At 40.0% G+C, this 19,194-nt stretch overlaps 1 protein-coding gene across 1 annotated transcript in view; it reads left to right on the forward strand.

Annotated features, from left to right (window-relative positions):
- CNTNAP5 (contactin associated protein family member 5) overlaps positions 1 to 19,194 on the forward strand; it is a gene marked incomplete at its 5' end in the record, with an annotated part of 853,982 nt that overhangs the window by 792,226 nt on the left and 42,562 nt on the right. The window contains one exon of the mRNA XM_004390491.3: positions 14,626 to 14,756. Coding sequence (XP_004390548.3) covers positions 14,626 to 14,756 — 131 coding nt within the window. The remainder of the gene's footprint in view (positions 1 to 14,625; positions 14,757 to 19,194) is intronic.

Here is a 19,194-nt window from a genome sequence, read left to right on the forward strand (position 1 = left end):
CTATTGGTTTATGTGTCTGTTGTTATACCGGTACCAGGCTGTTTTGATTACTGTAGCTGTATAGTAGGTTTTAAAATCAGGAGGTGTTAGCCCTCCTACTTTGTTCTTCTCTTTCAGTATTATTTTAGCTATTCAGGGCCTGTTGCCATTCCATATAAAGTTGAGGATTTTTTTTTTTTTTTTAATTTCTGTAAAGAAGGCTGTTGGAGTTTTGATTAGTATCACATTGAATCTGTAGATCATTTTAAGTCTTCTAATCTATGAATAGGGAACATTTTCCCACTTATTTAGGTCTTCTTTAATCTCTTTCAGCAGTGTTTTATAATTTTCATTGTATAAGCCCTTCACATCCCCAGTTAAATTTAGTCTTAGATATTTTATTCTCTTAGAAGCTATAGTAAATGGGATTGTTTCCTTGATTTCCCTTTCAGATTTCTCATTGCTGATGTGTAGAAACCCAACACATTTTTGTTTGTTGACCTCATATCCTGAAAGTTTGCTAAATTCATCTATTAGCTCTAGAAGTTTTCTTGCAGACCCTTTGGGATTTTCTATATACAGGATCATATCATCTGCAAATAGAGATAATTTAACTTCTTTTCCAATCTGGATAAATTTTATTTCTTTTTCTTATCTTATTGCTCTGGCTAGAACATCTAATACAATATTGAACAGAAGTGGTGAAACTGGGCACCTTTGTCTTGTTCCCAATTTCAAGGGGAAAGTTCCCAGTCTTTTTCCATTAAGTATAATGTTGGCTGTTGGTTTTTCATGTATACCCTGAATCATATTGAAGCATTTCCCTTCTAGTCAATCTGTTTTAGGGTTTTAATCAAGAAAAGGTATTGGATTTTATCAAATGCTTTTTCAGCATCCATAGAGATGATCATGTAGTTCTTTTCTTTTGTTCAATTGTGGTGTATTAAAAAAAAAAAAAAAAAAAACCCATTGCAGTCGAGTTGATTCTGACTCCTAATGACTCTATAGGACTAAATAGAGCTGCCTCAAAGGATCTCCAAGGCTATAATCTTTATGGAAGCAGTCTGCTGCATCTTCCTCCCATGGAGCAGCTGGTGGGTTTGAATGGCTGACCTTTTGGTTAGCAGCCTAGTGCCTTAACCACTGTGCCACCATGGCTTTTTTGTGGTGTATTACATTGACTGATTTTGTAATGTTGAACCATGTCTGCATTTCTAGAATAAATCCCGTGTGGTCATGGTGTATGATACTTTTAATATACTGTTTGCTAGTATTTTATTGAGGATTTTTGCCTCTATATTTGTAAGAGACATTGGCCTGTAGCTTTCTTTTCTTGTGGTATCTTTGTCTGGTTTTGGTATCAGGGTTATGTTTGCTTCATAGAATGAATTAAGGAGTATTTCTTTCTTCTGTATCTTTTGGAAGAGTTTAAAAAGGATAGGCATCACTTCTTCTCTAAATGTTTGGTAGAATTCCCCAGAGAAACCATCTAGTCCAGGACTTTTTTGTTGCTGTTGGGAAGTTTTTGATCACTGATTGAACCTCTTCACTTGTTATAGGTGTCTTGAGACTTTCTATTTCCTCTCGAGTCAGTTTGTGTAAGTTGTGTGCTTCTAAGAAATTGCCAATTTCATTTAGGTTATCCAGTTTGTTGCTGAACAATTGTTTATAGTATATATCATAATTTTCTTTATTTCTATCGGGTTAGTTGTTAAGTCCTCTCATTCATTTCTTACTTTAGTTATTTGCATCTTTTCTCTTTTTTCCTTTGTCAGTCTAACTAAAGGTTTGTCCATTTTATTGATCTTTTCAAAGTACCAACTTCTGGTTTTATTGATTATTTTATTGTTTTTCTGTTTTTGATTTTATTTATTTCTGCTCTGATCTTTGTTACTTGCTTTCTTCTGGTAGCTTCAGAGCCCTGGTGGTGCAGTGGTTAAGAGTTTGGTTACTGAACAGAAGACTGGCAGTTCGAATCCACCAGCTGCTCCTTGGAAACTCTATGGGTCAGTTCTCCTCGGTCCTATAGGGTTGGTATGAGTACGAATCGACTCACTGGCAAAGGGTTTTGGTTTTCTGGTAGGTTTAGGCTTAGTTTTTTCTTCTCTTTCTAGTTCCTGGAGTTGTCAAGTTAGGCTGTTGATTTCAGATCTTTTTTCATGTAGGCGTTTATTGCTATAAGTTTCCCTTTGAGTTCTGCCTTTGTTGCATCCCATAAGTTTTGGTGTGTTACGCTTTCATTTTCACTTTATTTTAAAAAAATTTATGATTTCTCCCTGAGTACTGCATTTTCTTCATCTAGTCACCTGTTGATGGATATTTAGGTTGTTTTTTATTAAGTGCTTACAGTTTTATGGTAGATATTAAAGAAGAGATGCAGACCATGACTGTGGCCCTGCAAGAAAATGCAGACGACAGTGGAATTAGAGAGAAAAGCTATGTGAGATGGCTAATGTCTCAGTGTCCAACATCATTAGACAGATTTAAATCCCCCACATGTAAAATTAGCATAAAATAATGAGTGTGTCATATTTTTGAGAACAGAATAATAAATATAAGAAAAGATTTAAGATAGTCTCTGGAACAAAAAGAGCAATGAATACATGATAATGTAATAATACTGATTATAATAATGATAGCACTAGATAACATATATAGTTATAACAATAATTAATAAAAGTTTCATTGTCATGAAGTAATTGCTTATATTCTATATGTTTAATCATGAAAGAGAAAAAGAATTTTTTTTAATATCTTTCAAACTACCTATTCACTCATTCATTATATAAGTAAATAATACAATAAATACTTTTAAGCCCCACTATATGCCAGGCACTGTTCTTAACACTGGGAAAACCAGGTGGAAAAATACAGGTATAATTTTGCTCTCATGGAGTTTACAGTTTAATGGGGGAAGAAAAGTACGAAAAAATTTAAAAATAAACATGCAGGCTGGCAGTAAGTATTGTAAGACAGAGTGATTTAAAAGATCAGGCCTTTCAAATGCATTAGACCATAATCTACTATAAGACATGTTTTTACATGGTGACCCAGAATGTGTCTGCAGGTATTGTGTGTCTGAAACAATGTTTACCCTAAGTATGGTGAATCATATTTATATTTTCTTTCCCAGAATTTTCTATTTCATTAAATCTCTGTCCTTGTGGAACTTACATTATAATAGAGGGAGATCGGTGGTAACTAATAAATCTAACAATTAGCAAAATGTTATAAACTCTATAAGGAAAGAAAAGAATATGATAAAGGAGGTCAGGAATGTGTATGTGGGGGATGGGGAACAGTTGCAGTTTTTAAAGTGAGACTCAGAGAAGAACTTTTTAAGCAGTCAATGTTTGAGCAAAGACTTAAAGGAGTTGGGGAAGTGAGCCATATGAACCTCCAGGAGAGAGCAAACCAGGCAGAGAGAACAGGAAATGCAAAGGCCCGAGACAGATGCATGCTTGTTGTTTGAGAACCAGCAAGGGATCCATTATGTCTGGACCCAAGAGGGACAGTGGAATGTAGTAGGAGATGAGGATAGAGATTTAATGAGGGCCTTATGACTTAGAGTCATAACAAGGTGTTGCCTTCTATGCTAGGTAAGATGGGAGTGTTTGAAGGGCTTTGAGCAGAGAAGTGATTTGAACTGATTTCTATCTTAACAAGATTGCTTTGGATGCTCTGGTGAGAATTGTCTGTAAGAGGTTAAGTGTAGAAAAGTAGTAGTTAGGAGGCTATTGAAATAATCTCATTGATTGTTTTAACCAGGATGATAATAGTGGAATTGTAGGAAGTGAGAGAAGTCATTAGACTTAGGATATATTTTGAAGTGAGAGAGGAAAAGTATTTGGTGACCTATTGAACATAAGGAGCCCTAGTGGAGCAGTGGTTAAGAGCCACAGCAAGCTATGACTGTTAATCAAAGGGTCTGCAGGTCAAATCCACCAGCTGCTCTTTGGAAACCCTATGGGGGCAGCTCTACTCCATCCTACAGCAGTTGAGGACATAGGGTATGAATAAAAGAGAGATGTCAAAGATGACTACAAGTTCTTTTGGCTGAGCATCTGAAAGTGTGAGATTACCAACTCCTGAGATGGAAAAGATTTATGAGAGAAGATCATGAGTTTAGTTTTGGGTGTATTAAGATTGATGTGCCTTTTAGGCATCAAGTAGAGATGCCAAGAAGATAACTAGAGGAATCTGGAGTTGAGAGAGGAGTCCCTGGGGGGCACAAATGGTTAAAGCCTTGAGTACTAACTAAAAAGTTGGCAATTTGAACCCACCCAGAGGCACCTTGAAAGAAAGCCCTGGTGATCTACTTCTGAATGGTCACAGCCAAGAAAATCCTATGGAGCAGTTCTACTCTGCCATATATGGTGTCACCATGAGTTGGAATTGACTCAGTGACAACTGGTTTGGTTATTTTCTTGTGGAGTTAAAAGGAGAAGATGAGGCAGGAGACATACATTTGGGAGTTGGTTGGCATTTAGTTGGTATGTGGAGCCATATGACTGGATGAGATTGCCAAAGCAGTGTGTGTTGATAAGGAAGAAAGAGTCCATAGACAGAGCCCTGGGACTTCAACTCAGGAGTCCAAGAAGAAACAAAGGAACCAGTAAAGAGAAGGACAAAGGAGTGGACAGTGAAGTGGGAAGGAAACTAGGAGAGAGAAATGTTCTGGAAGCCAACTGAAGAGTATTAGAAAGAGAAGAGCATAACTGTGTCAAATGCTGATGAGAGTAAGACGGGAATTGGGAATGAACCATTGGATTTAGCAGCATGCAGGTCATCAGTAACCTTGACTATAGACGTTCTGGTGGAGCCTCAGGGGTCAAATCTTTTTGGAACGAGTTTAAGAGTAGGTGGAAAAGACGAATTGCTTATAACTAATTATAGGTGGGGGTTGCAATTATTGGTAATAACAAATTCTGAAGTCTGATATTAATTCCATGATGCACTAATTGATCATGACCAACAATTTGAAAAATATAGAGGAAGTACAGAATTTTATTTAAACTGGAGGACAGGGGAAAAATATAGGAAACTTCGTTTTTTGTTTTTTAAGATAAGAGAAATGCTAATGGAAATGGTTTAGTAGAGAGGGAAAAAATAAACATTGTAAATAAATGGGGGGTGTTGCTGACTTTGAATCTTTGAATAAGTGAGAGGCATAAGAAAGAAGGCATGAGTTGGTATTAGATAAAACCATGGCTAGTCTATTTAAATTAATAACAAGGAAGGCAGAGCATTTGGTTTCGGAAATTGCTAGATCAGTAAATATGGTGGCAGGAATTTGCAGAAGTTCTTTTCAGATTACTTTAATTTTGTTAGAGAAACACAAATGAGAAAAGAGAAGGTAGAGTTGGAAGTCTGAGGAAAGATGAGAAGGCATTAAATAGTTGTCTGAGCCAGTGGGTGACTGGACTTAGGGAATATACTGTAATTGACAGGACAGAATAAAAGCCACTTGAAGTTAGTGGTCATTACTTTAAAGTGGCATAAGACCAGTTTGAGTGGTTTGTTTTTTCTTCAGCCAGATGCACCACATGGGAGCAGAATAGGTGAGACTTGGGTTTTAGCAGAATTATGGTTCTGCCAAGAAAATATACTAAGTTTGATGTATAAAGAAAGGTGGAAGGGAATTGAGACTATATATGATAGGATTTTTATAGTGACTAGGCAATTTGGGCTGGGTAAGGAGAGATGAGAGGGTATGAGTGGGTTGAGAGACGGTAAATAGGTGGTTAGATCAATCCTTAGACCAAGGATGGCTAAAGTCCAGGCACTAGAGGGACTAAGCCAGAAAAGTAGAAGATTATAGTCAGAGAATGGGATGCTTATAATTGGAAGTATGAAGGAGTTGCAATTAGTGGTAATAACCAATACTGAAGTCTGATACTCATTCCAAAGTGCACTAATTGATCATGACCAACCTTTTGAAGAACACTGTTAAATAGAGGTAACGAGGCAGCTGTGTATGGATGCAGAATGTGTTGCTACATGGGTCACACGTGCCCTAAGGCATGAATGAGGAGAAGCCTTTTGACAAACATCTGGAAAAGGAGCATTCCAGGTAGAGAGAACTTCTGAGGTGGGACTGAGCTCGACACATTAGGGGAACATATGTAGGCCAGTAGTCATTGGAGCATAGTGAGCAAGGACAAGTGAATGAAATGAAATCAAAGAAGTACAGGGGAGATCATATAGGGTCTTGAAGGCCACGGCAAAAAAAAAAAAAAAAAAAAAGATTCTAAGTGTATTAGGAAACCATTAAAACAGTTTAAGTAGTGGCATCTGATTTATACATTAAAAAGCTTATTCTGGCAATTGTGAGGAGAATGGATGGAGGTGCAGGTAGGGAAGTAAGACAAATCAGAAAGACAGGTTGAGACGTTGTTGCAAGGGTCCAGGTGAGAGATGATGACGGACTGGATTAGGGTGTGGCAGTGGAACTGGAGAGAGGTACAAAGATGCAGGATTTATTTTGAAGGTAGAGACGACAGGGCTTGTTGATTACTTGGATGTGGGGCATGTGTGTGTGTGGGGAGCGGGGGTGCTGGTGAGGGAAATGAAGGAAAGAAAGATGACTCTAGAGTTATGACCTGAGCAACCAGGTGGATAGTGGAGATACCAAGTGAAGAGATGAAGACCAGGAGAGGAGCTAGTTGGTGGAGGTGGTTTGGATAAGTAGAAGCTAAGGGATACAGAGGAAGCTGCGAAAGTCAGGAATAGGTACTGATACAGAACAGAGAGAAACCAACATGTAGAAGAGCCTCTTCTTCCAAAGTAAGATGGTGAAACAAGAAACTGACAATGTTCTATTTAAGGAAATCCAGCCCCTGGCATAATGTGAGAATGGATTCCTATGCCACAGTGGTGATCCAGTGCTTGGATCAGCTGTTTCTTTGACCAATGCTTGATGCTATGAGAGCCAGTAGTGTGTCATTTCCTTTAGATCTTACACATGCACTGTGGTACCCAAGCTAATTTTCTTACAATATCACATTGTGTAGAACAGGACAAGCCACGTGTGTGATTGCAGCTTGTTATGGGATCCTTCTTTACTGGAACAAATTCAAACTCCTGGGTATGCTAGTACAGGCCTTCCTAGTGTGTCCTCTCTTTATAGATCTTTTTTCTAAGTTCCCAGTGGTTTGGCAGGCTTCACTTCTCTATCTTTCAAAATAAAAAGTCTGGTTGGGTAGATGTGTGCAAAGGTTCTCATCAGCTTTACTGGTCTCCAGGTCTACTGCTCCAAGCATGCTAAAATCCATTCACATTACTTTGCTTATATTTCTATAGTTACACCAAGTGTATTCCTTTTTTGGGTCTAAGTTTTTCCCTTCCTTCAATAAACTCCTTCTCTATAAGATTCTTTCTGATTGTCTCAACCCTTGTAGCTGCTCATTGTTTTGAATTCACAAAGTATGTGTTGTGTATCAAAACATCCATCTTTCTCTCTGCTCATCCACTCATTAATCCTCCCTACCACACATCACTTTGGAGGCAGCATAGTAGAGTGGAAGGACCACACACTTTGAAGCTTTTTATTCCGGAGTTGGAATCCCATTTCAATGTTTTATTAGTTGTGGAGCTTCTTACCTTTGTGAAATTCTATTTCCTAACCTGAGGATTTAATTGAAAATATGTATATTTAGTACCAGGTTAAGTGCCTATTATATGGTAGACACAAAATAACAGGCAAATATGACTGTTGCTTTTGTTTCCTTCAACTAGATAGTAAGCCAATTAAAGGTAGAAATATAGCATTATAATTATTTGTTTTTCTAGTAACTGACAGTCAGTAGGTGTTAAATAACTGTTAGTTTATACTTTTGGTGAAGTGGTGATAACATTCTCTGGAATGGCTATTTCATTCAACAAAGGTTTTCTGGAGACTTAATATAGCAGGCCCTGTGCTATACTGTTAACACACAAAGATGAATAAGCAATCATCCCTCCAGGGAAGCTTAATTTTAAGAAGAGGAAATAGACCAAGAAGTTATGGTATAATAAGATTGGTACTAAATGTAAACACATTGTTGTTAGGTGCCATTGAGTTAGTTTCAACTCATAATGACCCTATGTACAACAGAATGAAACACTGCCTGATTCTACGCCATCTCCATGATCGTTGCTATGCTTGGCCCATTGTAGCAGCCGCAGTGTCAATCCATCTCATTGAGGGTCTTTCTCTTTTTCACTGACCCTCCACTTTACCAAGCATGATGTCCTTCTCTAGGGACTGGTCCCTCCTGATAACATGTCCAAAGTATGTAAGAAGAAGTCTCGTCATCCTTGCTTCTAAGGAGCATTCTGACTGTACTTCTTCCAAGACAGATTTGTTTGTTCTTTTGGCAGTCCATGGTATATTCAATATTCTTCACCAATACCACAACACAAAGACGTCAATTCTTCTTCGGTCTTCCTTATTCATTGTCTAGCTTTCACATGCATATGAGGTGATTAAAAGAAGTAAACATAAACCAAACCTGTTGCTGTCAATTCCAACTCATAGCGACCCTATGGGACAGAGTAGAACTGCCCCATAGAGTTTCCAAGGAGTGCCTGGTGGATTTGAACTGCCGACCTTCTAGTTAGCAGCTATAACTCTTAATCACTACGACACCAGGGTTTCCAATACATTAAAGGGAATAATTATATCAGTCTTTGGGGCAGGATAAGACCTTAATAGTCACATGTGCTGCATCTTAGAGAAAGAGAAGGATCTCACCAGGCAGATGAGGAGGCAGGAGGGTGTTTTCAGCTGACGGATGAAACACACAAGTGCACAGAGGCAAGAAGGAGAATTTTTGGGAAGATACTGAGTGGGCAGATGTAACTAAAGAAATGAATAATATCTTCAAAGTTGGAAAAGTAAGGAATGGGACTTGCATGCCAGGCTAAGAATTTGAAATTTATCATGCAGAATTACAGGAACTTGAAATTTTTTAGTTCTAGAGTCACATGTCCAAATATATAGTACTGTCAGTAATAGCAGTGTGGAAGACAGATTAGCGGAAAAAGATTAGAAAAGTAGGGAGAATAAACAAACAAAGATGTTCTTGAAAATTGAAATGAACAAATCTTTACCCTAAATCCCACCTCAAGACTCTGAGCTACATAGGATTTGGACTTTTAAATTCTGATTTTCTTGTCCATTGGACCAATCATTTTCCCATTCTCATCCGTAGGTGATTGTTAAGAAGGATGTAGATAGTAAAATGTCTTGCTAAAAAGTACTTGGCTATACTTTGTTGAGTAGCCTTGAAAATAGGTCCAATACCTGCAAATCTCTTTCCTGAGCCTGTTATGGCTACTTAGATATGTACAGAGAGTCTAACATGGATCAACTTAAAGCCTAATCAAACCTGACGGTGAACTTGTCAGATATGACCTTCCAGACACATTAGTATAGGGTTTCAAGGGTCTAGTCTGCAGGGAGGGTCTCTGCTCTAGGCCCATGGAGCTCATATAGTTGTACAAGAAACTGCCATGGGGAGACATGTGATCAAATCCTGGTAGGGTAGTTGTCATTCTGAAGGGTCAAGGTTTTCCATTTTTCTCCTGGAAGCCCAAGGAATTCTATTGGCCAATGTAATAGGCTGTGGGGTAGGGAAAGGGGAAAGGGCAGTGACAGTGGGCGAGTCTCTCTAGGCCCCCATTCCCACTTCAACTGGAGCAGCTCCATATTTTTTGGATTTCTACAATAGCCTTCACTATAGGTTTCACTTAAATGAAGTGTTTTAATTTCAAACAAATTTTAAAACTGCTAGCTAGGCATATAAGGCAAGTCTTGATGCAAGGTAAAGAGATGGAACCCTAAACACTAAGAAGAGGGAGAAGATTCAATGAAGCTGGTGGGAGTCCAAACATGAATGAATTCCCTGAGTTATGGTTGTCTCATACACAAGTGGGGAGGAGGCTGAAGCTGGGCAGGAACTACTGACTTCCACTTCCATTGGCATATCATCTTTGGAATTTGCCAGACAACTCCAAGCCTGTAAACAACAGGGTGAGGCAGTATATGAAAATAACTGTTTCCCAGACTTATTGAGAATAAGTGCCAACTAGATCTGTACTCTTCCAAAGAAGTTATTGCTTTAAATGTGAAAAATTTCTAAATGCCACTGAATTTTTTGACCCTTCCTTCTTTCCTTCCCTTGTTCTTTTTTTCTTTCCTTCCTTTTATTCCTCCCTTCTTCATGCCTTTCTTTCAAATTTACTGAATACTTTCCATGTGCAAGGCACTGGAAATGCAAGAACAGATAAGATATATTCCCTAGCTCCAAGGAACTTCCAGTTTTGTGTTGGGGACAGGTAAGTAAATGAACAGTACAAAAGACCATATGTTAGAAAAGTGATAAGGACAGCATCTATGAGCAGAGGAGGACATGCGAAAGAAGTCAGGGAAAGCTTCCTGAAAGAGGTACCCTCACACTGAATGTGAAGGATGAGTGGGAGAAAGCTGAATGAGAATGGTTAGAGGGGAGGGACATTCTGGTCAGAGATGATCACGTGTTGTCATTTTGATGTGTTTTCTAAATCTGACGATATCACTTACTATGAATGTTTAAAATTTATGCACCTCCCAGCTTCTGTGTTTTTTTACCTGCAAAACGGAGTGAGAAAAAGGTACTCCAGATGAAAGTGAGGGAATAAGCAGGATCTCAATCCTGATAAAATATATGCGTTAAGCCAAAGGGTGGTAACTTTGTCCAGAAAATCACAAGGAAGTTTAGCAGCATGTGATAACCTCTTCTTAAAATTGTGAAGAGAATTCTTTATCATTGTGCCTAAGTACTTTTTTATTTTTTGTGCAATCATAAATTTTTCCAGTGTTTTATAAGTGGCATTGATAATACCTCTTATTTAATTCTAAAATCATTAAAATGGATTTTGCTCGAAGACCTAAAAAAATAATGAGCCTGGGTACAACTTTAGGACTCCAACATTATCGGTATCCTTTAAGAATTTTTCAGGGTACCCCCGGTGACAAAAACTCATTCCAGTATAAATATGGTTATTTCAGAAGCATATTTGGAAAAGAGGACCTAAGTGGGACCCAAAGAAGTCTCATTTCTAATGTTCACATTGTGAACATCTTTTCTCTGTCCAGATGTGTACACACAAAGATATATGCCCACTATAAAACAGCGATGCCAATATATGCTAACATAAAAATAGGACAGAGACGCATGAGCGTGCCTTCAAGAAATCAGTGAACTCCTGGCCATGACAATCCATTGCTGGGTTAACTACATGTATTAGACAGCACTTCCCCTCGCATTCAATTCACTTCTACGGGACTATAAACTTGCAGTGTTTACTCTTAAGAAAGGAGGAGGTGGAGACTGGAAACTCCAGGGAGGAAATGGAAGAGGACAGATACAGCAGGTAGAGGAGGGCCTGAGGCAGGGTGATCAACACTGAGTCCAGGGTTCTCCAGAGACAAGCAGACAAGCAACAGCCTGCATGCAGCTCACAATAATCTGCTGAGTCACCAGAGTGCAAAGGGGAGGGCTAGGAAGGCTCTTAGCTCACTGACCAAGCAGCTGAAGGAGATGCTGTGGAAGGAGATTAATGAACCTCCAGCATGACCCCAGCCCTTGTCTCCATCTCAGAACCCCACTGCCCCATAGAGGACTAGAAGTCAGCCTGTAGTTGTATCAAACTTACTTCGAAAAGTCTTGGATTGAGTTTTCAAATGAATTAGAGGAAGGAAGTTTCAGTATATCATGTCAGGTTTTTTGGGTTATTTTTAGGTGTTGACTGCATCAAAACTCCCAAGAACTAGTTGAGGTGTTTTTGATGTAAACTGGGATGTTGGGGAAGCTTCAGAATACTTTAACAGACAAGGTCCTTGCTGAGATTATTGGCGCCTAAAAGGGATGGTTGTGAGACAGGTGTTGGTAAAGACGTATAAAAAGGAAATTTCTAAAATGGACAAATATGAAGAAAGTACATATGTGAGTATGAATTGACCAAACACTAGGGACTGTAGCATAGTCTGAATGGTTCCAAGGAATGTGGTACTTATCACTTGCCTGGTACATAATAATCATACACTAACTTACTTTATTGAATTGAATTAAATATTCAAACAACTGATTCTTTTAATTAGAAAGAGCTTGGAAAAACATAAAGACCAATAGCCTATGTGTGCAGGAGATGGGCCTTTCCCTACTCTAGTAAGGCCAGGATTGACTTGTCCCATGTCCTCACACCCATCATCCACCAAGCCTGCCTCCTCTTACCACCAAATATGCTGCTGCGAGGAAGCAATTACTTTTTTTTAAAGTGGTAAAACAATAAGCACAAAAGTAATATTTAGAAATCTGTGATTGTCAGAACCAAAAGGAGAGAAAGAACCAGGAAAACCAAGATTAGCTATAGAGTTTCTCCTATGGACAGACTTCTTTGGGCCATGGCCTCAGAGCCCCAGAATATTTTCTCTTCTTTTGTTTTAGATTATTTTACAATCTTATTTCACATTCATGTATGTTGCGATTTACACGAATAGTACTTTATTTATATTTGTAAAGCAAGCAGTTTTTAAATTTATTTTATTTTATTATTATCATTAATCACATATTAGAGAGAGAACAGTCCCTAGGTGGCGCAAACGGTTAAATACTTGACTACAGGCCGACAGGCTGGTGGTTTGAACCCACCCAGAGGCGTCTTAGAAGGCAGGCCTGGCAATCTGCTTCTGAAAGTTTGAAGCCTTGAAAGCCATATGGAGCAGTTCTACTCTGCACACATGGGGTTGCCTTGATCTGAATCAACTTGATGGCAGCTGACAACAACTGGAGAGACAACTGAGGCCATCAGTCATTTTCACTCTGGTTTACTCAAAAGCCTCTTATCGTCCTGAGACTGGCAGCCTGGGAAAGATGGGAGGTCTGAGAAAAGTCACAGATATTTTTTTGGCACATGAGAAAAAGCCAGGTCAAGGAATGGAAAACAGCAAGTGGACTTCACAATTAATCACATGTTAATCCTTCTTGGCCTAAAATTGTGTGAATATTCCTTTCTCCCTAGTGATCATCAGCTTACACACAGTCCCTCAACTGCAATAGTTTCGCTCACCCGTGGAAACTCCTCCATGGCATGCCAAGGAAACAGCTCATGCCAAGGAAACAGCTCATGCCATCTGCTGTGCATAGACTCCAAGGGTATCAGAAAAGATTACCATCCCATGATAGACAAGAAAACAGTGTGCCCTGGGCTAGTCAGTTCAACTCATTCAGCCAATGATGTGTGGTGGGGTTAAATGAGAAAACATGCCTGGCACTGTGCCAGGGATAAAGTAGCCACTTGATAAACTTCTGTTCCCTATGGTGATTGTCTTCTACGTTAGTCACTTTCAAACTTTTTAAAATGTGACCTACGTACAAAAATCATTTTCAATTGTATCTGTCTTAGTTATCCAGTGCTGCTATAACACAAATCCCACAAGTGGATGGCTTTAACAAAGAGAAATTTATTCTCTCACAGTCTAAGAGGCTAAGTCTGAATTCAGGATGCCAGCTCCAGGGGCAGTTTTTCTCTCTCTGTTGGCTCTTGGGGAGGGTCCTTGTTATCAATCTTCCCCTGATCTAGGAGCTTCTCAGCACAGGAACCTCAGGTCCAAAGGCTCTTGTTTCTAGGTTGTATGAGGTCCCCTTGTCTCTCTGCTAGGTTCTCTCTTTTACATCTCAAAAAAGATTGGCTTAACACACAACCTAATCTTTTACATTGAGTCCTGCCTCATTAACATAACTGCTAATCTCACTTCATTAGCATCACTGAGGTAGGATTTACAACACATAGGAAAATCACATCAGATGACAAAATGGTGGACAATCGCACAATACTGGGAATCATGATCTAACCAAGTTTACACACATTTCTGGGTGACACAGTTCAATCCATAACAGTATGGTAATATTTTCATCCTCTGTCTGTCATACACACAAACACAGATATATCAATTGCTACACTACTTGTCCTTAATATATTTCTAGGGACTCTCATAGTTCCTTTTCAATTCTGTTTCATTTTTTAAGAAATGCTGATTGAGACCCAGCAAAATGATTTTCTGAACTCCAGTAGATGGCAAACATCTATTTGAAAACACTCTCCTAGAGACATTTGAATCTCCCAATGGGCCATAAAGGTTGAAGTGATTCACTGTGCCCTAACCAAACTATGATCCAATCAGGGGCCTCATAAATCAGTGCATGGTGGCAGGAGGGAGTCCCCTCTTCTGCCTTGGGTCTAAAAGGAAGAAGCCAATTGGAGACAAAGGGATTTATAGGAAGGTGTAGGAATCAAAGATAGAGTAGAAAAGGACTAAACTCTTACCCAAGTTTTCAAAATTCAGTTGCGAAATAGGCCTGTAGTTTATATCTTTTTCCAAAATAGTATTTTGGATCCTAATAACACACACACACATATTTTTTAATTTTGCACCTAAGCAAAATTTTGTGGACACTAACACTTTAGTAACACCATGTGTAATATCTCTTAAAACTCTGAATGATACAAGGGTTTGAAACAACAGTCCCTAGAAAAGAATAATGAATTAAAAGACAATCTGATCATACTTTTCATGCTATGGGTCATATTTTAAATTCTAATATCTAATATTTTTCTTTCAAGGAAGCTTACAGGTTCGCTATCAGTTAAGCAAGGAAGAAAGCCATGTCTTCACCATTGATGCAGAGAACTTTGCCAACAGAAGGATACACCGCTTGAAGATTAACCGAGAAGGAAGAGAGCTCACCATTCAGGTACATTACTTCCCTCTTCCTATGCAGCCATTTATGCCCTGGCAGCTCAACAAAACTTTTCTGAGCCAGATATGGAGCCAATTGCTGGGGATACAGCTATGAATCATGCTTGGCCCCAGCCTTTGAAAAGCTAGCACAGTGGTCCTCAAACTCTTCTACCCTCCTGCTCTACCAGCACCACCTGGGAACTTGTTAGAAATGCAAATTCTTGGGCCCCACCCCAGCTCTACTTAATTAGAAACTGGAGGGAGGGGGCAGCAATCTGTGTTGTAGTAACAAGTGATTCTGAGCCTGAACTAGGATATAGCGAGGAAGACACACAGGCAAAGAGGAAATTACAAGAGACTGTGAGAAGGGCTGGAGTCCCTGGGTGGTGCAAACTATTAACCTGCTCAGTTGCTAAATGAAAGGTTGGAGGTTCGAGTCTACCTAGAGATTCCTCAGAAGAAATGTCTGTAGATCTACTTCTGAAAAATCAGCCATTGAAAATCCTATGGAGCACAGTTCTACTCGGATATACATGGGGTTGCCATGAGTCGGAGTTGACTCAATGGCAACTGATGGTGGTGGTGGCGATGAGGAGGGCTAAGGTGTGCATGGGTGAGGACAACAGTGGAAGCATTGATCTTATCTGGGCATCAGTAAATACTTCCCAGAGAAAGCTAGGAGTAAACTGAGTCTCGAAGTTGAGTAGGAGTTGGCTAGGTATAGAAAGGACAGGAGAGTGCTCAGGATGACAGTCCATGTGGGCATAGGCAGGGCTGTTGGAAACATCTGGTGTGTGGCAGGCATTTCATGAGATCCCAGGGGATCCCAAAGGGCAGGCAGCAGGTGACAGTTGATCACAGTTGAGACTAGGGAGAGTTTGTTTCATTCTGTTTAGAATCATGACCCACAGTGAGCCGTTAAATCTGCCCAGCAATCGCCTTGTATTTTCTTTAGTCCATCCACTCTCCTGTTTTATGACCATGTTAAACTCCCCCCTCTCTCCTCATATTGCAACCCCAATATGAGGACATCCCCTAATATTGCAACCCTATCTTCACTTTCAGCAGATAACTTTGCTTTCTTGTTTATTGAGAAAACTGTAGCATTTAGAAGAGAATATCCACAGTGTAGCCACCACAATTTCCTGCTCCTTGCATCTGTGTCTGCATATTCAGTCTCCCTCCTGTTGCTGTGGAGAGTTGCTCTCCACAGTTCTAGTAAAGCCTGACCCTCTACCTGCATGCCAGATCTTGTACCCTCTCACCTACTCAGAGATATTGCTCCAGCTTTCTCCCCACTCTCCTTTTTCACCATCTTTCCCAAAAGCTTAAAACATACAAATATTACACTATTAAAAAAAAAAAAGCCCCTCAGAGGAAAAATAACAACAAAAACTTATCTTTTGACTCAGTTTCCCCTTCATAATACTGCCCCATAGTTCTCTTTCATTTTACTGCCCAAATCCTTGAAAATGTTGTACATGTATTTGGTTCCAAATATTCCATTCCTTTTTCTTAAACCCATACCAATGGAGAATTTTGTCCCTGTACTACACCAAAACTGCTCTTCTCAAGACCACTAATAGCCTCATCTTGCAAAATCCAATGACCATATCTCAATCTTTGCCTTACTTGCTTCTCAGTGGCATTTGATGCAGTGATTGCTCTCTGCTCTTGAAATTCTTGCCTTCTTGTCTTGCAGGACACCAGTCTCACCTGTTTTTCCTTCTGCCTATGTTGGTTGCTCATTCTGAGTCTCATGCTGGTCTATTCTTTCCAAATTCTACCTGTTGGAACTCCCCAGGACTCTGATCTCAAATTCCTCTCTTTTGTATCTAGATTGTAATTTCATTCAGTCTCACATTTTTAAATGTCAACTGTATGTTGATAAATCAATCTTAAATGTATATCTATATTTCAGTCCTCTCCCCGGAATACCAGACCTGTGTGTCCAATAGCCTACTTGATGTATCTGTTTAGATGTGTATTAAGCATCTAGAATGTAACAAATTTAAAATTGAGTTATTGAGAGTCTTCCCCAAAATAGGCTCCCCTGCCCCACACCCTTCCACATCTCAGTTAATGGCGGCTCCATCTTTCAGGTTCTCAGGATCAACACTGTAATATTCTGTCTAATACCTCTTATTATCTGCCGTGCACCACGCCATAGATCAGCAGCTTCTTCCCTGCCCAAGCCACCCTCATTCTTTCCACGGATTATTGCAGTTTACAGTTGCCTCTTAACTGGCATAACCCTGTTTCTTTTTGTGCCTCTGAAGTCTGTTCTCATCAGAGAAGCCAGAGTGATCCCATTAGATTAGTCAGGCTGAGATACTCTTCTGTCCAAACCCTGCAACGGCTTCCCTTCTCATGTAAACACCAAAGACCTTGAAGTGGCTTACAGGAATATCCATGAGATGGCGCCCACCTACCCTCTTTCCAGCTGTTATTCTCTGATCATATCTCCTGCCACCATCCCCTCTGTAACTCCACTCATGCCACTCTGGCCTCTTTGCTATTTCCAGAACTCTTGAACTCACTGTTTCCATTGCCTAACATTCTATACCTCCGTATATCTGAATCTCTAGTCATTATACTTGCTTCAGAACTTCACTCAAAATGTCACTTTCTCAATGGGACCATCTCTGATCATCCTACTTAATATAACGACCCTCCTTGATGTCAACCCCTTACCTACTTTTTTTTTTCCTCTTAGCACTTAACACTACCTCACATGCTGTATTTATTTAATTTATTGTCCTATCTTCCTCCTCTGGAATATAAGCTTCATGAAGACCAGGATTTTGTCTGTTCTGATCACTACTAAATCTCCACTTTATAGGACAGTGACTGACATATAGCAGTCACTCAATAAACATTTGTTAACTAAATGAATGACTAGTCAAGAGCTTAATGTACTAAATGGATAAGACTAAAATTGACCCTGTGGAAAGGCGAAGGAAAATCATGGGATTTTAGGCAGAGAAGTAGCATTTCCATTTTCAGGGGCTCATCATGATTACTGCATGAAAAAGACCCATTTCGGAGTGACGATGCATAAGACAGAGAGACCACTCTGGAAGAGATGCTGAGGGCCTCAACTAGTACAGTGGGAGGAGTCATGGAGAGGAGTAGCTGAGAGATTTTACAGGAGTAAAATCATTAGCATTGGGTGGCCTTTTGGATACAGGATATAAGAGGAGTCAAAATTGACTATTAGTTTTCTGGTTAGAGTGGAAGTTCAGGGATAATAGTCAAATATACGGAAGAGTGATGTCACTAGAGTTGATGTCACCCAGTGCAGTAACTCATGGTGGCACTCAACCCTGCCTGAGTGGGCAGGCCCAGATGGCAAACTCTCTCCCTGGTGGGCAGAGTTGCCCAGCTCCTCCCGTCCCTGCCCCCTGCAGCTCCCTGGCTCCCCACAGCTCTTCCCTTCTCCCATTTGCCGGTGAGAGGTTACCACACTGGGTGACACCAACCCTAGTGACTGGCAGGTGAGCAGGTGTTTGGTGATGAGTTACCACACTAGGTGATAGGTGACCCTAGTGACATCACTACCTCAGAAGCCCCTTGCCCTGAAGCACTGGCCTGCCTGCAGCCACTTCCACTGCCGCGTGGACCTTGGGGTCGTTTTGGTGTTATCCCCTCTGATAGTGTCAAGGGGTGTGTTCTATATCCCACGCACCCCCTAGTGATGCCAGACATGGTACAAATAATAACCCCTGAGTGATCAGAATTTTCTTGGCTTACCTCTAGCATTTACTTCTGAAAGAGAGGGAAAAAGACTTTAGAGAAAGTTAAGTTTGTTGTTGTTGTTAGCTACCATCAAGTTAGCCCCTGACTCATGGGAACCTCATGAGCAACAGAACGAAATGCTGCCTGTTCCGTGCCCTTCCCATGATCGGCTGCAGAACAGACCTTTTGAGATCCATAGGGTTTTCATTGGCTGATTTTTGGAAGTAGATTTCAAGGTCTTTCTTCCTAGTCTGTCTTAGTCTGGAAGCTCCGGTGAAACTTGTTCAACATCATAGAAACATGCAAGTCTCCACTGACAGACTGACGATGACTGTACATGAGGGGCATTGTCCGAGAATCAAACTCAGGTTTCCTGTATGGAAAATGAGAATTCTATCACTGAACTACCACTGCCCCAAGTTAAGCTTGGGGCAAGACTAAGGGAAGGGAGATGGTAATGATGACTTCTGGTTTGAATATGTTTTTACTGAGGTCCTAATGTGACATCTGGAGGGAGATATGGTGGGCATTTGTACATATGACTCCTTTTGTCCCCTGCTCTATAGTGCTTGTCTTCTCTTCCACAAATGAAAGACCCAAATAGGCAAGTGAGAGGGCAGTAAAAGTACTTCCTTCTGACTTGCATCTACAGGACTTTGCCAATCAGTTAATAGGCTGTTCATGTTGAGAACACACTATTTTTTTTTTTTTTT

Source organism: Trichechus manatus, unplaced genomic scaffold, assembly GCF_000243295.1.
Source record: "Trichechus manatus latirostris isolate Lorelei unplaced genomic scaffold, TriManLat1.0 scaffold00303, whole genome shotgun sequence".
Lineage (NCBI taxonomy): Eukaryota > Metazoa > Chordata > Mammalia > Sirenia > Trichechidae > Trichechus > Trichechus manatus.